General features: G+C 34.8%; 1 protein-coding gene across 4 annotated transcripts in view; it reads left to right on the forward strand.

The window, feature by feature from the left end:
• The window catches only part of COL4A5 (collagen type IV alpha 5 chain), a 238,612-nt gene that overhangs the window by 154,774 nt on the left and 58,925 nt on the right, over window positions 1-24,913 (forward strand). For all 4 annotated transcript variants that reach the window (XM_032331820.1, XM_032331819.1, XM_032331822.1 and 1 more), the window contains exons 22-30: window positions 3,242-3,334; window positions 4,730-4,800; window positions 5,104-5,295; window positions 5,980-6,148; window positions 8,096-8,188; window positions 8,297-8,401; window positions 9,400-9,497; window positions 10,846-10,996; window positions 22,008-22,121. In XM_032331820.1, the coding sequence (XP_032187711.1) occupies window positions 3,242-3,334; window positions 4,730-4,800; window positions 5,104-5,295; window positions 5,980-6,148; window positions 8,096-8,188; window positions 8,297-8,401; window positions 9,400-9,497; window positions 10,846-10,996; window positions 22,008-22,121 (1,086 nt within the window). The remainder of the gene's footprint in view (window positions 1-3,241; window positions 3,335-4,729; window positions 4,801-5,103; window positions 5,296-5,979; window positions 6,149-8,095; window positions 8,189-8,296; window positions 8,402-9,399; window positions 9,498-10,845; window positions 10,997-22,007; window positions 22,122-24,913) is intronic.

The following is a 24,913-nucleotide window of genomic DNA, read 5'->3' on the forward strand; positions in this document are numbered from 1 at the left end:
AAAAGCCTAGTTTGGATAATTCCAAATTATCACATCTTCTGAGCCTACACCTTTTCTTCCCTCCTCAAATTTTTAACACCTCCTCTTCCATTCTCATGTTAAGATGTTGACCTGCTTCTACTTCCACTGACCAACTGAAGCAGTAAGAGAATTTTCACAGATTACCACTGTCACATTTACGTACATACTTGAATCTGTGCACATATATTCTGCACTCCAGCCTATTACTATCACTGCTCTTATCTAAAGCCAGTTCTTCTATTTGTACAGTAGATTCCATTCCCTCTTGTGTTCCCAAGGATTTCATTCCAGAAATTCCTGCCTCTCCCACGTTGTCAGTTTTTCCCTTTTACTGGATCATTCCTGGAGGCATACAAATATACCTTTTTTCACCCAACTAGAAAATACCTTATCCCACTTTCCCTGCCAGATCCTGCTCTAGTCCCTTGCTCCCATTGCAGCAATACTCCTCCAGAATTTTCTACTTACCATCTCTGGATACTCTTACTCCAATCAAGATTTTACTCCCCTAATCCACCACTCCATAGATGCTGTTTTTGTCCAAGTCACCAGCAGCCTATACCCCGGTAATCCAAATATCTTTTTTTACTCTTTTTCCATTTCTAAACACTTTTCCTCACTTGTCCTGATTTTCTTCATACCTTTTTGGATTATTAATATATTAGATATAGAGGTAGTGATAGAGATAGATATGTCTATATATATATCCCTTTCTGTATAGTTGTCTATCTCTATCTCTTTATATGTATATCAATGTATCTATATAATCTCTCCTGAAAAATACAGAACTTTTCCAGGACTCTAGAAGACTCTTGTGCCCCCTAGTCAGCACTCCCAAAAGTAACCACTAGCTTATCCTTTATCATACATTAGTTTGCCTAATCTTGAACTTTGTATAAATGGACTCATACAGTATGGGCTCTTTTGTGTCTGATTCTTTTGTCCAATATTATGTCTGTAGGATACCTATGTTTTTGTTTCTAGCAATATTTTTCACTTCTCTTTGGTGTTCTTTGTATGAATATACCTGAATATTCATTCTAATGTTAACAGACATTTGGTCTAGGGCTATTGTTAGTAAAGCTCCTATGAACATTCTTACACATGTATTTTGTACGACATAAGCATTCATTTCTGTTGTGTATATACCTGAGAATGGAATTGCTGTATTATAGGGGTAGTTGCAGGTTTTGTTTGCATAGATAACACCAACCCATTTTTCCAAAGTGGTTTTAGTTTCTAGTTACCTGATGACTTATTGATGCTGAGCCTCTTTTCTTATAGTTCGTATATTCTCTTTGTCAAGTGCCTTTTTCCTATTTTTAATTGGGTTGTTAGATATTTGTATCACAACTATCTTCTTCCATTCGAGTTGGTTTTTTACTCATGGCTTTTTTGGCATAAGTTATTAATTAGAAGAAATCCAATCATTAATGTCTTCTTTTATGGTTAGTGTTGTTTATGTTCTGTTTTAGAAATCTTTGCTTATCCCAAGATATTATCCCAAGGTGATATTTCTATGTGTTTTCTTCTAAAAGCTTTATCATTTTGACTTTGATCTTTTATCTGTCTTCAAGTAATGTTTGTGTTTGAAGCAGGCATCAAAGTACTTTTTCCATATGGATATTGAATTGGCTCAATATTGTAGTACAAACGACCATCATTTCTCCAATGAATCACATTAGCACTTTTGTTGTAAATCTTAACGATACCATATGTATGAGTCTGTTTCTGACCTCTCCGTTTTGTTCATTGTTCTATTTGTTTCTCCTTCCACCAAGCTAGACTATCTAAATTATTGTAGCTTTATAGTAAGTCTTGGCTTAATTTGCATTTTGGCATATATTTTCAATTTATTTATCCAATGTATAATTTTGGAATGCCCCAAATATTTTAGTCCTTGTTCCTCTTCTGTATTGGAACTCATGCAGTCACTCTCCTGACTTTAAATACCACTTATTTGCCAGTGACTTTGAATTTTATATCTCTTGTCCAGAGATAACTTTTTTCCTCTAGATGAGTATATCCAGCTGTCTACTTAACATTTTGAACTTGACATTTGACCAAGTTAAAGTCCTGATCTCTGTTGCCTCTTCCCTCATAATTTTACCACTTATATCTTCCCTTTTTAAAATGCAGGCCACCCTGGCCTTTTGGTTGCTTGGGCTAAAAACCTTGGAGTCATCTTTGATTCTCTTCTTTTGTAGTCCATATATGATCCATGAGAAAATCCCATGAGCTCTATTTTCAGATATACCCAGAATCTTAACTGGTTCTCCTCATCGTCATTGCTGTCACTCTGGGATGAGCCCTCATCTCTCCTAGATTACTTCAGCAATAGCCACTTAAATGGTTACCCTATCTCCATCATTGCACATCCTTTCTGTTCTCAATATAGTAGCTAGAGACATCCTTTTAAAACTTAAGTCATATCTTCTTGCTTTCTGTTTAGATTTTTTTACTGGATTCTCATTTCACTCATTGTAAAAGCCAGGCTTTACATTGGCCTATGTAATGTGTTATGATATACCACTCATTATAACCTGTGAACTGTCTGACGTGCTTCCCCTGCCTCTCTCTACTCCAGCAATCTGGTCTCCTTGACGTTTCTTGAAAAGGCTGAACATGACTATTCTTTCTTCCTAGAGTACCTCTACATTTATTAGGTACATGTCACATCCTTTAAGTTGTTTTATCATATATCATCATCTCATTTCACCATATTATTAAAATTGTAACCTGCCTTTGTAGGGATTGTAACCCATCCCTAGCATGTTCAATCACATTTACCCAGGTGTATTTTTTCTTTAAACATAACACCTTTTGATACATTTATATCTACATCTATATCTATATTATACATATATATTATATTTGATATATATGTGTTAATAATTTATTACCTTCATTGTTTATTATTCCTTTCCACTGGTAGGATGTGAACACCATGAAGGCATGGATTTTTGCCTGTTTTGTTTGTTTTGCCTGTTTTGTTTTATCTGTTTTGTTTACCAGTATATCATAGACACCTGGAACCAGTACTTGGCAAGTAATAGACACTTGGCAAATATTTATCAAATGAATTGATTCTAATATAGGCTTCTCTATACTACACTATTGGGTTGGAATGTTGTTCCTTGATGCTAACTTTTTTAGAAGCTACCTAAAGACATACATACCCCTTTGAGTAAAAATTGTTTCTCAATATGCTTTTCTCTAGGTGACAAAGGTGACACCTGCTTCAACTGTATTGGAACTGGTGTTTCAGGGCCTCCAGGTCAACCTGGTCTACCAGGTCTTCCAGGTCCTCCAGGTAAAACATCCTGCCTCAGGGCAACCTTTTAAAAATATCTCTTGGTTAAATATTAGTAAGCTCAGTTTTATATTGATGCAGTTTCTCATATTCATAAATAATTAAATATGAAATGCCTCTATCTGCTACAAAATAAATTATACTCTTGTTTCTAATACCTGAAGCTACCAGTATTTTCTCTTAAAGCATTTTGACAATACTATTCCAAGAAAAATATCTTCCCTGTTTTCCATATGGTGAGGAAAATAACTCATACAGAGTGAAACTTCTTTCTTCCAAAAAGCTGGGGGAAAAGCTCATAATGTCTGGCCCCCGAGTGTAGTTTCTAGTGGCAGAGCTTCTAGTCTTTGGGGATGTATCACATGTCATTAAGGGACAGGGCTTCTACTGTAGTTTGGCAACCAACTGCCCATATTTCTCTTTCTATACATAACTCCTCCTTCCCTGTTTCCAATCAAAATTATATTTGATATCCATCAGACCCACAGCTCTCTCTCAACTGCCTCTGGGATATCCCAATATTATATTCTCTTGAAATCACACTTTATGTTTGTGTCAGGGATGTCTTTTATCTTTCTGTCTAGTATGTCTGCCAAAGAAACCGATTCATTTAGCACTTGGAAATAAATTTTTAGGTGGTTTTATAGCTGCCACTGGAAGTTAGTAATCTAGCTTTGTACCTCCAGTCTAGTGGTTTTTGAACTTGGGAGTACATTAGAGTTACCTGGAGGACTAGTTGAAAACCCATGTTGGTGGTGCCGCCCCCAAAGTTTCTGATTCAGTAGACCTGGGGTGGGGGCCCAAGAATTCGCATTTCTAACCTTCTAACCAGTACCCAGGTAATGCTGATACAGCTGATGGAGGAACCCATTTTGAAAACCACTTCTTTAGTAATATTTCCTCTAGTCTTTGAGCACCAAATGTTTCTCATAAACCAAATTTTATGAAATGGTGAACCAAAGAAAGGACTCGTAGGGATTTGGGAAATTTGTTTAGGTCAGAATGAAGTAAGATTTTCAGACTGTGTCCTTATCTTTCTCCACTTGGCAATAGGTGGTTATAGGAACCTTAACACCTCTGTGCCTGGCAATTGGTAGCTGTGAGCTCTGAGAGGCTTTGTAGTTGGAAACATTTAAGGATACAATATCGTATAGATTCACCTAAAAGAAAGGATGATTTGCTCATTTTGAGAGCATAAAATAGGAAAATAAAAATGTGACTTGTTATATGTGATTGAGAATGGGGTTCTTATTTGAAAACTTGACTTCCTGACGTGATGATTTTTATATGAGCTTTGTCAGGGGCTCAGGGTCAAAGTTCACATTATTGTGTGTGTGTGTGTGTGTGTGTGTGTGTGTGTGTGTGTGTGTGTGTGTGTGTATGTGCATGTATTAGGATCTCTTGGTTTCCCTGGACAGAAGGGAGAAAAAGGACATGCTGGTCTAACCGGTCCCAAAGGATTAACAGTAAGTTTTGAGTATATTATAGAATACATACACACCCAAAAAAACCTAGAAGAAATCCATTTACCCTTTGGTTTTCTTTTGTGGATATATATAATAAAAGAAATTTAGTTCTTCTGTTAATTTGTGTTCTTTTTAATTCCTTGACTCTCCCTGACTCACATGCCTCACTTTGTTCTTAGCTTTGTACACTAAATGTCATTGGGTGGGTGGGTAGGATAAACTGGAGAGAAAAATATGTGGGGAAAAAAAGAAACTGATTTTTTTCTTTTCTTCTTTTTCCCTTCTTTCTTTTTCTTCTCTCAGGGCATACCAGGAGCTCCAGGTCCTCCAGGCTTTCCTGGATCTAAAGGTGAACCTGGTGATAGCCTCACTTTTCCAGGAATGAAGGGTGACAAAGGAGAATTGGGTTCCCCAGGAGCTCCTGGGCTTCCTGGTTTACCTGGTACCCCTGGACAGGATGGATTGCCAGGGCTTCCTGGCCCCAAAGGGGAACCTGTGAGTTGCTTTGATATTCTTGGTTTTGTGATGTCAAATTGTTACTTAGGGACATTTCCTAGGATGAACCTTGTTCTATAATGAATGCCCAGTTAGTAGTTAAAAGAATGTAACTGTAGGTAGTAATGATACATTGTTATTCACTATGTTGGGTTTCTGTACCACCTTTTTCTCTCAGTTGTTTTATCTTCTTAACCTGTTACTATTTGAGTAATATTGGTTGGGAATAGGTGGGCAGGAAGTTAAGATGCTTATGGGTCAGTGTGAAGTTCCCCTTCTCTTATACTACATATCTTTGTCTGGGTTTATTTGGACCTGAGAACAGAAGTCTAATTTGGTTCTATATAGAGTAAGCTTAGAGGTTAGTGTGAGTAGATGGCCATGTGTTAGCTACAAACGTCTTGACTTACTGCTAAAGTGTAAGCTTTATGAAGGCAGAGATTTTTGCCTATTTTTGTTCTTTGCTGTATCACCAGCCCCTGACACATAATGGGAACTAAAAAATATTTGTTGAAGGAATTAATGAATAAATGGAATGATCACACATCCCATCCTCTAATAACATACACTAATAGAGCTTTTAAGAAAAAATATTTATAGCTGTATCATTTCTTTAGTTACATTCAGTAATACCAATATACCAACTTATATCTATGTTTCTGCGTTAAATTTTTCCATTTTCAGGGTGGAATTGCTTTTAAGGGTGAAAGAGGTCCCCCTGGGAATCCAGGCCTGCCAGGTCTCCCAGGGAATAGGGGGCCTATGGGCCCTGTGGGTTTTGGTCCTCCAGGCCCTGTAGGTGAAAAAGGCATACAAGGTTTGGCAGGAAATCCAGGCCAGCCAGGAATACCAGGTGAGTTTACTATGATTGTTTTGTTTTTAATTTGGTGCTTAAGAGTAGAAATGTATTATCTTCTGGCCATTCTTGGCTTCTTTTCATGAGAGATCTGTTTCCCTGGCCATTTATATTTGGGCTTTTCAGAGCTCCTTAGCAAGGGAGCATAGTGTATGTGTTTTCTCTAAAGGGGGGGAAGTTCCTTCTTTAAATTTCTTCTGATTGTCTTCATTGTTTTTGTTGTTTGTTATTTTTAAGTACATGGTACATAAAGTTTAACAACTATAATGGAAACACACATGTACATACCACACATGTCAAAAAACGGAAGATTGCCATCATCCTAGAAACCCCCATCTTCCTCTCTCTGTCCTTTTCCGATCACGATCCCCTTCCATTTCTCCAGAGGTAACCACTGTCCTGACTTTTGCATAATTTCCTTCCATTTGCCCCCTAGTTTTATCACCTAAATATGGATCCCTAAACAAAGTACTTTAATTATGCTTCTTTTTGAACTTCATAATAATGGAATCATAGGGTAAGTATTCCTTATGTTAACTTTGTGTATAGCTATAGTACATTCATTTTCATTGCTGTATAGTATCCCATTGTGTGTGTATGTATGCACGCGTGCATGTGTGTGTGACATTATATTTATCCATTCTGTTGTTGATGGACAATTGGGTCATTTATAGTTCAGGTGTATTATGAATAATGCTTCTGTGTACATCATCGTATATATATATCCTGGTGTACATGTGCACATACTTCTCTGAGGAAACATCAGCAAACTACAGCACAGCATTCAAATCTAGCCTGCTACTTATTGTCATAAATGAAACTTGTTTGAACACATCTGCACTTACTCACTATTGTCTATGGTTTCTTTTGCGCTCCTACACATAGTCTCAACATTTTGCAGACCTGAGTACTTGCTACTGAGACCTTATGGCCCACAAAGCCTGAAGTATTTACTGTCTGGTCCTTCTCAGAAAAACTTTGCCAATCTCCAGGCTAGAGTATGTATTTAAGACGCACATTCTCAAAGCATAGAATAAATGCAGCTTCAGCTTTACTAGATAATGTTCAAAGCAATTTTACCAGTTTCATCAGCAGTATTGGAGACCTCTTGTTGCTCTTCATCCTCATAAACATTTTGTAGTGTCAGACTTTTTACATCCTTGTCACTTTGCTGAGTGTGATGTAACTCATGACAGTTTTATTATATTCCCCTGATTACATTAAAGTTCAGCACCTTTTCATATGTTTGTTGACTGTTTCGATTTCCATTTCTGAAATTCCCATTCAAGTGGTTTTTTGGACCATTTTTTATGGGATTGTTTCTTTTTCTTATTGATTTAGGATTTTTAAAATATATATATTCTGTGTATTGTTTGTTATCTATTCTGCAAAATTTTCACTCACTACAGCTTGTTTTCATTCTCTATGGTGTCTTTAATCAACAGAAATTAATTTGAATGTAGTCTCATGTATTAATCTTTTCTCTCATAGTTAGTGCTTTTTTATATCAGGTTTTAGAGATCCACTTTTGTCCTGAGCCTATTTCAAGTTCTTATTTCAATTAATGAGAAGTAGGTGTATCTGGACTTTGCATTCATGAAACCTTAAGGTGCCATTAGTTTAACCAAAAAAAAAAAATTTCTTGTTTACTGCAGTTTCAGTTTTGTTAGGCTCTTTAGACCTACATTTAAAAATATTTTTATAGATGGCCTCTTCAATCCTGGAAGCTCTTAAAACTGTCATCTACTTATTCTTTTTGAAAGTTTATCCTTCTGTTTGGTATATTTCTTGGATAAATAATACGGGGATATTTTTCTTGTGGGTTCTTGTTAGTGTGCATCTTCAAAAAGATTATAGATACTTTCTTGTTTTCCTTTTCATTAAAAAGACATCTGTAGTCAAGTGAACACTTCTCATTCACTGCTTATTCCCTCTTGTTCTTAGGTCCTAAAGGTGATCCAGGTCAGACCATAACCCAGCCAGGGAAGCCTGGCCTGCCTGGTATCCCAGGCAGAGATGGTGAAGTAGGTCTTCCAGGTATGTGAGGAATTTTTTTTGGCCATGTCTTTAACACTTACTGACTTCTTTCTCTGAAAGTATCCCTTTCAAAAAAAAAACAAAAACAAAACTGCTGTATCTCCATAGGTGATCCTGGACTTCCCGGCCAGCCAGGCTTGCCAGGAATACCTGGTAGTAAAGGAGAACCAGGTATTCCCGGAATTGGGCTTCCCGGACCACCTGGTCCCAAAGGTATGTAGGACTGGGCAGCAGGCGGGCTAATTTAATTAGTTAGTATGACATTATTCTTTGATATAGTTCCCTCAACAAGTAAGATAGGGTAACTGTGCCTCTTTTCTCGGTACCGTAAATAATGTAAGTGAAAAGTCACAACATGTATACACTATAAATTTACTATCTTTATCTGAAGCAGTCCAGACAAGAAAATATTTAAATTATAGTTATGCAAAAATGATGTATAAGCTTTTAAAATTACAGAATTATTGTCTTTTGTGTTCACCATTGTATTTTCAGGGCTTAGAAAATTTCAGGGCACAGAGTAAGCATTCAATAGATACTTGTTGAATGAATGGATTGTATTAAGCAGAAAACATATTTATTACACATATGTATCCAAGTAATGTTTTATCCTAAATCACATTCTCTTGATTTATAGGGCTGTTGCTTCAGTTCTGCTTTTTTTCTCACAGAATTTATTTTCATGAATGGCAAGCATGCACATTGGTCTGAGAACAGTAGTTAAAATGGCCTTACTCATACTAAATGACTTCAAAAGAGTAAAATTTGACTTTATGTGTATGTTTTATTCATTTGTATGAATAATACTTACAGTTGTTTTTAGCTCACTTCCAGAACTATATGGTAGACCTTTTATCATACTATATCCAGATATAAGCAGAATAGAAATTTTCTGCATGTTTGTGTGGGAGTCATTCCTAATGTTTAGTTCTATCTCATTAGTAATAGCTCTCATTTTCCTTTAGAAGAGTATATCTTCCATACACATTAACTCTATATGAAAGTGACAGGACCATACATGATTGAGAGGGAATATCAGGTATTTGTAAGGGTTGATCCTGAGTAGTCAGCTAGAATATCAGTTTACTTTTCACATCTCACTGTAGTCACTAAGCATGGTTGGACAGGGTAAAAATGTGGGTTTGGGAGTTTGGGTATCTTTCTTAATGTGTCTTCTCTTTGGAGATTAAAAATGACTAATCATTGCACAGGTTTCCCTGGAATTCCAGGACCTCCAGGAGCACCTGGGACACCTGGAAGAATTGGTCTAGAAGGTCCTCCTGGGCCACCAGGTTTTCCAGGACCTAAGGTCTGAGATATTTTACTTTATTCTTTCCCCTTTTCCCATTTCTCCTATTCCATTAGCTCTCTGCTTTGATGTAGACATTATTATCTCGAGTCTTCACTCTATAAATAAAGTTCGCTGATTATATTTTCACTTAAAAATATTTAACCTGGGGCGCCTGGGTGGCTCAGTTGGTTAAGCGTCCAACTCTTGATCTCAGCTCAGGTCTTGATCTCAGATCATAAGTTCAAGCCCCATGTATAACCCCAAACAGTCTTTCATTGTTTAGAGGTCATATCTGAAGCAAACAAAGTTTCTGGAACTGTTTTAGAGTCAAAGTTTATCTGATGAGATGAGATTAGATGAGAAAATACAATCATCAGCTCCCCCGTACTTCTCTGTAGTATCAGCATACCATTTAACCTCTGTCCATGCCTGTGTGATAATTGGTAGATAGCATGTCAAGAACTTCCCACACTGTTTTCCAGTCCCAATTCCATCCTACATATATAATGCAAGCCACTGTTATTAGCTTAGAAATAACAGTAATATAATAATAATAATAATAATAGCAGTAGTAAATACTATTTTTGAGTTATTTTCCATTCTTTTTATTATATCTTAGCTAATCTTAAATTTTCCTTAATAACCTTCAGCAAACTGTTGTGTATAATTATCCTGTTTCTGTATTTTCTCTGTATTTAATTAATTTAAACTTTTTTGTGTTTTCATCTTTGCTATTTCTTCCATGGGAAGAACAATTGACCATGACCCCAGCTCTCATGAGAAACCACTTCTGTATTGTCTGATTGTTCTTATTTTATTATGAACCTTTCAAATGAACACAAAAGTAAAAAGAATAATATAATGAAGTTTCATATATCCATTACTCATATTCCAAATGATCAAGATTTCAGCATATTTACTTCAGCTATTCCTTTTTTCTTTGCCAAAGTATCTTAACTCGGGTCTCAAAATCATATTATTTCACCTGTAAATACTTCAGTGTTAATCTCTAAGTAAATGGACATTTCATACAAGAAAAAAATTGTCATTATCGCATTTAATCAAATTTAAAATAATTATCTAATACTCAGTCTGTAATCATATTTCCTCACTTGGGTTCTTTAATCTCATATTCTCTCAGTTATCTCTTTCTTGTGCTGAAACCAAATCCTTTAATTTGTTTCTCATCCTTCCAGATGTTCTCTCCAGTATGCCAGTTATTTTTCATTTAGTTATCCTATTCCTTCCCCCATAGGGGAAAAAAGGTATTACCCTGTAATTTCTGCTTTAAATTCTCCATGATAAACAATAAACACCAAGAAAATCATGGGAGGTTTTGTTGTGTTTTCTCATGTGTATGCTTAAGGGAGAACCAGGACTTGGGCTGCCTGGGCCACCTGGACCCCCAGGACTCCCAGGTTTCAAAGGAACACTTGGTCCCAAAGGGGATCGTGGTTTCCCAGGACCTCCAGGTCTTCCAGGACGCGCTGGCTTGGATGGGCTCCCTGGACCAAAAGGTATAGAAATTATTGATACTTCTCAATTTGCTTTTATAAAAATTGAATATAACTTTTATAAAAATTGAAACTGTTGAGAAAGTTTATGGGTGATAGGTCCAATTAACTGAAAGCCTATGCTCCCACTCTGTCACTTTTTTTTTATCTTCCACTGATATTTTTTATATTTTATTTCATTGAATAGATGATTCAATCATATATATATATGATTGAATATATATATGATTGAATATATATTGAACTATATATATATATATAGTAGCACTGAGAAGTCTTCCTTTTAACCCCCTTCCATCTTCTGTTTTCCCCATCCCATATGTAGCCAATTTTTGAGTTATTTATCTTTCTAGTATTCCTTCATACAAATATAAGCCAATAAGAATATATATTTGTATTTCCTAACTTTTTGAAAAGATACAATACTACCTTTTGACTCTTTACACATTAATTATTTTACTTAATTTTATATCCTAGAGATCACCTTATGTCAGTACATCAAAATCTTGATTTTTAAAAAATAGCTACCTAGTACTAAATTGCTTGGGTTTACCATAGCTTATTCTACTAGTTGCTAGTTGCTATGTTGGGTTTTTGACAATCTTTTCTTATTAGAAATGATGTCACACTGAATTGTCTTGCATGCATGTTATTTCATATGTGTACAGGTATAATAGTAGAATAATGAAAATAGATTTTTTCTGAATTAAAGGCTAAATGCATCTCTAGATATTGTCAGATTCCTCTGTTTGCACCATACACTCCTACCAGCAATGAATCAGTGTACTTGTTTCTCTACAGCCTTGCTAAGTGTGTATGTTGACGACCTCTTTAATTTTTCCCAATCTGATAGAAGTAGGTATCAGTACAGTTTTTTAAACATTTTATTGTGAAAAATTTCATATGCACAGAATTAAAAACTGTGCAGTGAACACTTCTATATCTACCATCAAGATTCCACAATTAACATTTTACCTCTGTCAACATTTTTTTTTACATTTCATATAAACAGCAAAGTAGAAAGAATTTTCAGTGACTACGCTATACCCATTATTGATATTCTATTATTATCAACATTTTACTACACATGATTTGTCACATATGAGTTCATACCTTTCTGTAAAAAATTGACTTATTTTTGATACATTTCACAGTAAATTGTAACAGCAGTACACATCTCCCTAAATACATTAGCATGCATATTATAACTATAATTCTCTGCTTTTTTTTTCCTTTTGACATAAAATTCACATTAAGCAAGATGCACATATCTTACAGAGACATTTGCTTGATTTTGACAAATGCATGCACTGGTGTAACTAAACCCCTATCGAGATATAACCCAGAAATTTCCCTTTTGCCCCTTTTCTCAGTCCCTATAGCAACATCCACAGTGGCAACTGTACAGTTACGATTTTTCCTTGTAAATTCATTCTACCTGTTCTAAAACTCCACATGGAATCACACAGTGGGTACATTCTTTGTAAGACTTCTTTCATCCAGGATATTGTTTCTGAGGTCCATTAATGTGTTTTTAAGAGTTTTTATTTTTTAATTATTATTTTATTGTATAGATATAGCAATGTTTGTTTATCCACTCTCTGTTGATGGACACCTGAACGATGTTGAGTTTTTGGCTATTATGAGTGAAGCTGTTAAGAACATTCTTTTACAAATCTTTTTGTGGACATGTGTTTTCATTCTGCTTGGTGAAATACTTAAGAGTAGAATTGTTGGGTCAAAAAGTAGGTATATGCTAATTATATGAGAAGCTACTAGACCTTTTTCCAAAATGGTTTACCATTTTAAACTCACACCAGTATGGTATGAAAGTTTCAATTGTTCCACATTCCCTCCAACACTTGGTATTAATCAGTCTTTTCATTTTTGAGTTTTGGTAGGTGTGTTGTTAACATGTTTTGGTCTTAGTTTTAATTTCCCTGATGACTAATGATGTTGAGCTCTTTTACATGTACTCGTGGATTATTTCACATCTGAATATTTTTCCCATTTTAAAATATGGGTTTGTTTCTGTTTTAATTGTTAAGTTGGAAGTGATCTTTATATATTCTGCATACCGGTATTTTGTGAAATACATTTTATGAGTATTTTATCCCTATCTTGTTTGCCTTTTCATTTTTTATCAGTGTATTTTAATGAATAAAAGTTTTAGTTTTTGATGTTTCATTTATCTATTCTTTATAGAATTATTATTTTCGGTGTTATGTATAAAAAACCTTTCCCAAAGTTCTAAAGATACTCTGTTTTATTTCATAAATTTTATAATTTTAGCATTTATGTTTAAAGCTATCATCCATCGCAAATAATTTTAATAAACATTATTTGTTCAAAATAGTTCCCTCCCCCATTGAATTACTTTGGCATCTGTGTCAAAGATCAGATGGCTATATATGTATAGGTCTGTTTTGTGCTGTCAATTCTACTTCTCTATTTTACTGTCCTTAAGACAATACCAACTGTTTCTATTACTGTAGCTTTATAATAAGACTTGATGTCAGGTAATGTAAGTCCTCCAAGTTTGTTCTTTTTTTAAAAAATTCTTTGAATATCCTATATCCTATATATATCATATATATATATATATATATATATATATATCCTATATATATCCTATATATATCCTATATCTCTTTATTCTCAGGGTAGTTTAGATTTGTATTTCCATTATTATGAACAAAATCGAACTTTTTCTATGCTTAAGGGACATATTTTTCTTGTGAACTGCTCATGTCCTTTGCTCATTTCTCCATTGGTTTCTTCTACCTCCTTAATTCTGATTCCTCTAATTATAAATAGGAATAGAATTAGCTTAGCTGGTTTGGCAATTGTTTTTTTCTTACTTCTTTGTAAGGAATGGGACTCTCCCGGTCAATATTTTGACCCCCAGAGAGGAATCTGAAAAGCTCTGTACTACTAAAGCATGTAGGATTGATTCCCATTAAAGCAATATGACAACATAGCCCAATTTAGCCAGCCTGGAGTCTGCCAGTAAAAGCCCCAAACTAGCCCAAGACAAATTCTTCTTAGATAAGCTCTTTTAAAAATACTTACCTGTCTTCAAGTAAACAGTTCTGGCCCACTGTAAACTGTAACACTCAAAAAAGTTACACATTGTGTTTTCTACCAAAGATCTACCCCAGCTTAGACATGTGACCCCCAAAATTGCATATAGAGACATTCCACATGATAAGCTATGTGGCAGACAGTCTCCATATAGAAATTGCTCACTCAGGATACTTTATTAAAATGTCCTTGAGGGGTGCCTGGGTGCTCAGTGGGTTAAGCCTCTGCCTCCAGCTCAGGTCATGAGCGAGGGTCCTGGGATCAAGCCCTGCATTGGGCTCTCTGCTCAGCAGGGAGCCAGCTTCCCACTCTGTCTCTCTGCCTGCTTCTCTGCCTACTTGTGACCTATCTCTCTGTCAAATAAATAAATAAAATCTTTTTAAAAAATAAAATAAAATGTCCTTGCGATGGAAAGAAATGGGTTAGGAAGAAATGGGTTAGGAAGAAATGGGTTGAAGCCTATTTTATTTTGTAAAATATTTTTTTTATTTGCGAGAGAGAGGGAGTGAAAGAGAGACAGAGAGAGTACAATACAAGCAGGGGGAGCCACAGGCAGAAGGAGAAGCAGGCTCCCTGCTGAACAAGGAGTCGGATGAGGGACTTGATCTCAGACCTTGGGGATCACAACCTGAGCCAAAGGCAGACACCCAACCAACTGAGCTACCAGGTGTCACTGAAGCCTATTTTAAGTATCAGTGTCTTAATAGGCATTTATTTTCCTAATCTTTGAAAGGAAGTCTAGGATCCCCTTATCCTAGTAAGTTTCATTCTCAAATATTAAAGCCCCAGTACAGTTCCTAAGGTGGTAGAAGAAAAAGAACTTGGGATATCCTGGCATGTAATTTCTTCATTCCTAAAACATTATGTTCTTATTCTGTACCAGGTACTGTTTGAGTCACTAGGAACCCAGAGGCATAGAGTCTGTTCTCTGTGATAGTGGTTATTTCACCTGGAACTCTTTTATAAAAATGTATCACTAACATTTTTGGGTCACTACACCACAGTCAGAACTCAGTAAACAGCTCACAATAAAAGTTCACCTACCAGACACACTTATACCAGTGGCTGGGCATTAGAACCTAGTAATCTTTCCTAATAGGAGAGATTGATAGAGCACTTTCAAAGCAAAATAGTGACCAATAATAAATTAATTAGGCCAATACCCATCAGGAAAGAATGATATAAGGATGAAGATGTGCTTAAGACTCAATGTTAGAATCACATTAAACAAAACAAAACAAAACAAAACAAAAAGGTGACCAGAAACATTCAGTTTGCCTCACACTTTTGTTCAGGGCCTCATCTAAGGTACCTTGGGAGATTTCATATAGGAGGTGACATGTGAGCTGTATCTTTGTAGAAGGATGTTCCAGGAATCAGGAATAACATGCAAAAGTATTGTGACACATAGAATGGAGCAGAAATGGAAATATTGAAAGAAATAAAAAATATAATTTGCAAAAAATCTATATTTTATCTAGAAATTAATAAAATTGTGCTAATGTATTTGTGGAAAAAATTAAAACTTGATTATTAACAACTTGAAAAAAGGTAAAATTAATTGGTTGATGAATCATATGTGTACATGGGAAGGCTGAATGATGTCAGCTCTTTCCAAACATGGCCTAAATATAATGCATTTTCAATGAGAATTCAAGTAGTTTTTTAGAAGCACTTGACATAACTGATTCTGAAACTTAACATTTACCAGACATACACTAAAATATATTTCAGTATCTTTGTAATTACAGCATTGTGGTGCATGGTATTTTTTAAAAAGGAATTAAAATCATAAATATGAAAAGTAAAATTTTAGGATGCTGGGTGGCTCAGTTCGTTAAGCAACTGCCTTCAGCTCAGGTCATGATCTCAGTGTTATGGGATCCAGCCCCTCATTGGGCTCCCTTCTCAGTGGAGAGCCTGCTTCTCCCTCTCCCTCTGTTGCTCACTCCTTGTGTTTTCTCTCTCTCTGTCAAATAAATAAATGAAATCTTTTTTTTAAATGTCAAAATTTAAAAAAAAATTACAAGAAAATGTGGGAGACAGAGAAAGGGATTTTTGTAGCACCTTAAGATTATACAGCTTTGACAGGCTTCTTTAATAAAGATAATACAAAAATTCCAAATAGAATTTGAGATACTGTAATGCTCAACATCAGTAGTCTTCAGTTCAGCTAGATTTGTCATGCTCATTCAATGACCATGGGCCATACTTTGCATTGGCTTCATATAGAAGGATACAAGGATAGGATAAATAAGGATAGGATGTACAGTGTTCTAACAAGGCAGTGTTAGGAGTTTCTTTTTAACATAACTCCTCAATATTGATATAGAACATTCCACCAAATAAGAGCAGAAAACACATTCTTTTAAAGTACACATGGAACATTCATCATGATAGACCATAATCTAGGCCCTAAAACAAACTTTGGCAAATTAAAAATGTTAAAATCCTACAGTAGATTCTTTTATCATACTGGATTTAACAAGAAATTGGTAATCGAAAACTATCTGGGAAAATCCCGACATATTCAGAAAATAACCAAAATACTTTAAATAACCCATGAATCAAAAGGGAAATCACCAGGAAAACTACAAAGTATTTTGAATTTAATAAAAATGAAAATAAAACATATCAAATTTGTAGAATGCAGATAAAGAAGTGATTAGAAGAAAATTCATATATGAAAAGCTTTTCTTAGAAAAAAAGAACAATTAAAATCAATTTTCTAACTTTTCACCTTAAGAAATTAGACAAGGAAAGTAAAATTAAAAGACAGTCAGAAGACAGAGGAAAATAACAATAAGAACAGATATCAGTGAAATTGAAAACTGAAAAACAATGGAAAAATTTTATGAGACCAAATGAAGTTCTTTGAAAAGATTGGTGAAATGGCTCTACCTCTAGCCAGGCCAGCCAAGAAAAGGGAAGAGACCTATGTTACTGTTATTAGTAATGAAAGGGGGGCCATCATTACAAATCCTACAGACGTTAAAAGAATAACAGGGGAGTATGCAAACAGCTGTATGCCTGTAAATTTGACAGCTTAGATGAAATGGATGAGTTTCTAAAAAGATACAAACTACTGAAGCTCATGGAAGAAGAAATAGATAGTCCAATATTTATTAAAGAAATTTAGTATGTAGGGGCACCTGGGTGGCTCAGTGGGTTAAGCCTCTGCCTTCGGCTCAGGTCATGATCTCAGGGTCCTTGGATCAAGCCCCACATCCGACTCCCTGCTCAGCAGGGAGTCTGCTTCCCCCTCTCTCTCTGCCTGCCTCTCTGCCTACTTGTGATCTCCCTGTCAAATAAATAAATAAAATCTTAAAAAAAAAAGAAATTTAGTATGTAGTTAAAATCCTACCCCCCCAAAAAAAAACCAAAACAAAAAAACTACAGAGCCAGATGGCATCATTGGTAAATTCAAACAAACATTTAAAGAAGCCATAACAAGATTCCCACACAATTTCTCTCCGAAAGCAGAAGCGGATAGATTGTTTCCCAACAACTGTATGAGGCCAAAACAAAAAATAGGCAATGACATTATAACAAAAGAAAGTTATAGACCAATAACTCTCAGGGACATATATAAAGTCTCAAGAAAATATTAGTAAATCAAATCCAATAATATAGGAAAAAAGTTACATGCTACACCAAGCAAGGGTTATCCTCAGACTACAAGGCTGATTTGAAAATCAGTGTAATTTGCTTTCTCAACAGTCTGAAGAAAAAATAACTATTAACATCTTAATAGATGAATTATTTGTGAGAATTCAACATTTATTCTGAAAAAGTGCTCTCACAAAATTAGGAATAAAAGGGAACTTCCCTAGCATGATACAAAAAACTTGATCCATTATATTTAATGTTGAAAGACTGACTGCTGTTCCCTGAATATATGAAACAGTATAAAAATTTCTTTTCTTACCATTGCTTTTCATTATCATACTGTAAGTCGTATTAAACAATGAAATGCTGTAGAGCAAGAAGTAGAAATAATACTGATGGTGACAGATGGTATCTGCATTTGTGGTGAACATAGCATAACATATAGAGAAATTGAATCACTGTGTTGTATACCTGAAACTAATACAACATTGTGTGTCAACTATGTTCAAATAAAAAAAAAAGCTAATAAGAAAATACCTCCCCCTGAAAAAAAGAAATGAAAGGCATACAGATTGGAGAGGAAGAAATAAAACTGTCTGCATAGGTGACTTGATTTTCTACATAGAAAATCGAAAACCTGCAAAAGAACAACTAGAACAAAGAATTGAATTTAGTAGGGTCATAGGATACAAGGCAAAAATACAAGAATAAAGTGTATTTCTATATGTTAGCAGTGAACAACTAGAAATGAAAATTAGAAACAGTATTATTTGAAATAGCATCAAATAACCTGAAGTACTTAGGTATAGTTCTAACAAAATATGTGCAGGATCTGTATGTGGAAAACTATAAAACCCTTATGGCAGAAATCAAACATCCAAACAAATGGGAAGATATTTTGTGATCATAAGTTGTTAAGGTAACTGTTTTCTCCAGGTTTATTCATAGATTGAACATGTTCCCTAGCAAAACTGTGCAGTATTTTCTTATTCAAAAGTTTATTTAGAAAGGGAAAGGACCTAGAATAGCAAAAATAATTTGAGAAAGTGTACAGAGTTGGAGGATTCATAGTACTTAATTTCCAAATGTAATGTATAGCCACAGTGATAAAAATAGTGTGGTATATATGGAGTGACAGATACATATAGATCAATGGAACATAATAGGGAGCCCAAGAATAAACCTATACAATTTGACTTTTGACCAAGTTGCAAAGGCAATTTCAACAGAAGAATAAGTCTTTTCAACAAATGGTACTACACCAGTTAGTTGAACGTCGGTGTGTAAAATAAAACAGAAGACAAGCCCCACACCAAGCTTCACACCAAGCTTCACACCTTGTACAGAAATTAACTTAGAATGGATCATAGACCTATATGTATAACCTAAAATGATAAAACAAACAAGGTTTTGGAACAGAGGCCAGCAAACATGTTCTATAAAGGACCCAAGAGTAAATATTTTTGTTTTTATGGACCACCTATGGTTTCTGTCATATAATCTTTTTTTTTCTCTTCTTAATAACCTTTAATGATATAGAAACTATTCCTGGCTCACAGGCAGCTCAAAAACATGCCTGTAGTCCACATTTAGCCTGTGGGTAGTACTTTAATTATCCCTTGTTTTCGATGAAAGCATAGAAAAATCTTTGTGATAGTAGGTTGGACAGAGTTGTTATATAAAACCCCAAAGCAAAAATACATTTAAAAATTGATAAATTGGACTTCATTAACATGAAACTTACTTCCATATTATTTATCTGGCAGAAAGGACTTATAGTCAGAATACGTAAAGACTTCTCAAAATTTGGGGAACCTGGGTGGCTTAAGTGTCTGCCTTGGGCTCAGGTCATGATCTCAGGGTCCTGGGATAAAGCCCTGCATCAGGTTCCCTGCTTAGTGGAGAGCCTGCTTCTCCCTCTCTCTTTCCCTCTCCCAATCTCTCACTCTCTCTCTCAAATAAATAAATAAATAAGTCTTCAAAAAAAAAAAAAAAGAATTCTCAAAAGTCGATAAGAAGGAAACAACCAGATTTAAATTTGGAAATACAGGGAAAAGATCTGAACAGATACTTTACCAGAGAAGATACCTGAATAGCTAGTAAGTACATATAAAGATTCTCAATATAATCAGTCATCCAGGAAATGTAAGTCAAAACTATGAGATAGCATGTCTTATCCTGTCAGAATAGGCTTCAAAAAAGAAGGAAAACTAGCAATACCAAGTGCTGCCAAAGATGCAAAATAACTAGAACTCTCATATATTACTCGTTAGTATTCAAATGGTAGAGCCACTTTGAAAAAGAGTTTGGGAGAAAATGTTTGCAAATGGCATTTGATAAAAGGTTAGTATCCAAAATATATAAAGAACTTACACAACTCAACACCCAAAAAATAAATGATCCAATTAAGAATTGGGCTGAAGACACAAATAGACACATTTTTCCAAAGAAGACATATACATGGCCAGCAAGCACATGAAAAAGTCCTCAACACCATTCATCATCAGGGAAGTACAGATCAAAACTACAATGACCTATATCACCTTTATACTTGTTGGAATGGCAAAAAATAAATAATATAGGAAACAACAGGTATTGGTAAGGATGTGGAGAAAGGGAACAACAGAGGTATTGATGGGAATGCAAACTGGTGTAGCCACTATGGAAAACAGTATGGAGGTCCCTCAAAAGGTAAGTAATAGAACTACCCTATGATCCAGCAATTGCAATACTAGGTATTTACCCAAAGAATACAAAAATAACTAATTCCAAGTGATACATGCACCCTGATGTATACAGAAGCATTATCTGCAATAGCCAAATTATGGAAACAGCCCATGTCCCTTGACTGATGAATAGATAAAGAAGGGGGGTATATATATGATGGAATATTACTCGATGATCAAAAAGAATGAAATATTGCCATTTGTAATGGCATAGATGGAGTTAGAGAGTATTATGCTAAGCAAACTATGTCTGTCAGGGAAAGACAACTGCCATATGATTTCACTCATATGTGGAATTTAAGAAATAAAACGAAGGAACATAGTGGGGATTAAAAAGAGAGGCAAATCAAGAAACAAACTCTTAGCTATAGAGAACAAACTGCTGGTTACTGGAGGGCAGGTGAAGGGATGGGTGAAATAGGGGATTAGGTTTAAGGAGTGCTCAACCAAATGTATGGAAGTGTTGAATCTCTGTATTCTTACCTGAAATTGATACTACACTGTATGTTAACCAACTGGAATTTAAATACTTTAAAACAAAAGAGAAACAGTTTGGTAATTTCTTAGAAACATACCCTTACCACATGACCCTATTTACTTATCCAAGAAAAATATGAAACTTCACACAAAAGCCTGTAGATCGATGTTCATAGCAGCTTTGTTCATAATCACCAAGAATTGGAAATAGTCCGTTTGTCCTTCAGCTGGTGAATCGATGAACAAATTATGACATGTTTGTATAATGGAATACTATTCATCAATAAAAAGTAACAAACTACCGATCTGTGTTACAGCAGCTTGGATTAATCTGAATGCATTATGTTAGGGGAAAGGAGACATACTCAAAAGGCTATATACTGTATAATTGTATTTATATGCCATTCTGGAAAAGGAAGAACTGTAGGATAAAACAGATCAAGCAGTTGACAAGGAATTAGGGTCTGGAAAGGGGCTGACTACAACCAGGGGCAAGAATCCTTTTGGTTTGATTGAACTATATATGTATCTTACATATCTCGATTTGGTGGTGATTATATGACTATATGCATTTGTCAAAACTCATCAAAGTACATTAGAAAAAGAATTTTTTATATATAAACATTTTTTAAAATAAGAGATACAAGATAGAGGGACATTGAAGTTTTTATGATCAAAAAGTCATTTTATTGATGGTAGGAGAGGCTTTATCATATTTATAGGACATGGGCCCAAGTTAGTAAATAGGAAGATGTTAAAGGTTATCTACTTTTTTTTTAAAAATATATTTTAAACTGAGAGATACTGTCCAAGATGATTTGCAAGTATATGAAATGTGTGGTTTGTAATCTTATATATTATTTTGTGAAGTTGATTTAAGTACTGAAGTTGAGTGCTCAGCATAGACTTTATAGAAAGTCTATAACTTTCTATAACTGTTAATGCATTTCCTGAATCTGTTCTGGGTACTTATGCATAACTTCTCTTGCTCAGTGATTAGATAGATTTTCAACATCTTTGCTTAATTTTATGTGTCTTTTCACATAAGTATTGTGGTTTCTAATGACTACTGACTCAGCTTTGTTTTTTAATATCTAAACTATATTTATTTCTTAAAGGTGATGTTGGGCCAAATGGACAACCTGGGCCAATGGGACCTCCTGGGCTTCCAGGAATAGGTGTTCAGGGACCACCAGGGCCACCAGGGATTCCTGGACCAGTAGGCCAACCTGGTAAGATTGGAGTGAATAAATGTGCATTTTTGTAGCATTCATTATATAGAAGTTGGCTAGTTCATTAGTACACTACAACCTATGTAGCAGTTTTCCAGAAAACAGATTTGAGAGGTAATATGTCTCCTTGTATAATTTTGAAAACTGAAAAAATACAGATCATGGAGAAGGGAGTTGGGGGAAATTGGAAGGGGAGGTGAACCATGAGAGACTATGGACTCTGAAAAATAATCTGAGGGTTTTGAAGGGGCCGGGGGTGTGGGAGGTCGGGGTACCAGGTGGTGGGTATTATAGAGGGCACGGATTGCATGGAGCACTGGGTGTGGTGAAAAAATAATGAATACTGTTATGCTGAAAATAAATAAATTGAAAAATTTTTTTAAAAAAGAAGAAACCATAAAAAAAATTGATCTATTAACAAATAATGCAATTTCACAATTGCAGTATGTTGCCTCAGCATACAATCATTGAGCTAGTCACAGTCTTGGAATCACAAAGCTAAGAATTTCCAGTGCTGATTATTTCATACCTGAGTAGCTGCACAAATTAATAGACATCATTCTGAAACCTCTTAACATTTCTTGGCACATGAGAACTAGACTTAAAAACATTATTTCAAAAGTATATTTTAGGCATTCTCATTTCTTTTTTTTTTTTTTACTAAAACAAGTAAGTTGAATTTTCTCCTCTTTCACCCTTAAGTCAGCAGTCACTTTGTAATTCATAAACACTCTAAACTTTTTTTTACAGATACAAAACAAAAACAAGCAAACAAACAAGCAAAAGATACGCAAAACAAGTTTAGTCAGCTTGTGACCTAATAGAGAATCATATGATTTTTCTACATTTGTCTGGGAACTTCATTTAGTTTTGTGGATTCTGAGCCATTTGGTGATGCTCACTAAGGGCCACTCTTGGGCCAGTGTGTTATTGCAACGCAATATAATAATTCATAAAGTTAAAACAAATATGGAAAACTTAATCATTCCTTAATTTACCGGAATATGTCAGATGACTTAAACACACAGTTCAGATGTACATACATTGATTTTGAAACAGTAGAAATATATTTTCTGACCTTAAATAGCAATAAATACTTAATTAGTTATTACACTAAAAATCTGGAAACATAGTTAACAATATAAAAAGCCTGGAAAGTAAATGTAATTTTTGCTTATGTTGTTCTTTAAAATTTTGTGTTGTGGCCCATTGTTCTTTTTTTCTTTAAGGCCCCTAACATGTCACTACTGATTTAAAAATGAGAAAACTTATGTGTTGCTTCGAACCAGGTTGTTAAAAAGTAGCTGCATCAACACTCATGAAAAAACCATTCTGTTCAACTGGCATAGCAAAGGGATCTTGAGAAAAAACAATTTTTAGGTTTGGTCATTATAGTCCTGGCCTGCTGTTCCACAAAGATGGCTAAAATGAATTTATCATTCCTGTTATGTTTTGTCACTTCTTTTATTTCCCAAAATTGCATGAGGTTTTGGAAGCATTTTGAATTCTTAAATCACAGCTAAGAAGGAATGAAAAGAAACTACTGTTAACACCAATCTGAACAAAATAAGGATACATTTATTTGTACTTTATGCTTTTTCAAATTTAGCTAATACTCTAAATAGTTCATTCATCTAACATTCTCTGCCTTTTTAACTGATGGATATATAGGTATATAAATTTATAAAGTCTAGATAGGATGGACGGGGGAAAGTAATGGTGTTGAATTTAATCTTGTTTCTTCTGTAAATATATATTTTGCCATAAAATTCACTATCTTAACTAATATGGCATGGAATTGGCATGAAAATGTGTTGAATGCATGTTTATTAATATAGATGGATATGTTATCAAATCACAATTTTTTTTACTACAGGATAGATCACATTTCATATTTAATACTAGCCACATATACTCACTTTGTTTATAAATTTATTTATATCACCAAAGCAGAATATTATCTTAGCCTATTTCAAAAACATTGTGATTTCTGTTCATACATCTCAATGAAAGGGTGATCAGCAAGACTGTTACTAATACCTTGATACACCTGACTTGCACTGCATGGCTAAAATTCTAACTACCAATTTTTTTTTTAATACGCTTGTTCAATATACTTGTGTTTCATTTTGCAATAGAAAACTTAATGCAAAGTATTCTATATTGTCATCTCTCCAGTATAAAATGTTTGCATTATGCTTTTCAAGCTTTTTTTGCTCCAGTTTTCTGCTGTAATTTAATCAAGCTTTACTATTTGTCATTCTCTTTTCCAAGGCAGGATACACAGTTTAATGCATGTTTATAAATTAAGGAACTGTTGAATATCAAGTCCTCATTTGACAGCAGGGAAATAAAAGAAAAAATGCCAAAGGATAAGAAGCAGAATGCTTTTCATTCCATGCTCTACTAATCCAGGCAGAAATGGAAATTGTTGATTCTTGCTATTTGATCTGGCTATTAGCTAGAAGATTGCTGCTTTAGTGAATCTCTAAGAGGTCAGTTAAATATACTCAATTCCATGTCCACAGATCATACCTTAACCTGAGCCAAATGTATTGTAATGTTTGCCCAGTCTCAGGAAGAAGTGCAATCCGTTCAACCTCATCCCCACTAATGTGAAACAAAGAAACAAGAAATTAGTCATGTCATTTCATAGAGGAAGTTTCCTAACCCATTTCATCTATGAAGTTTTCTAACATTTTTCAGCTATCAAGCCCTTGGGGTGGGGGGTGGGGGTAGGGGAGTGTGCTTGCACGTGCGCGCACCTGCACACGCAAGTAAAATTCTCACAG

This window comes from Mustela erminea, chromosome X, assembly GCF_009829155.1.
Source record: "Mustela erminea isolate mMusErm1 chromosome X, mMusErm1.Pri, whole genome shotgun sequence".
In the NCBI taxonomy this organism is placed as follows: Eukaryota; Metazoa; Chordata; class Mammalia; order Carnivora; family Mustelidae; genus Mustela; species Mustela erminea.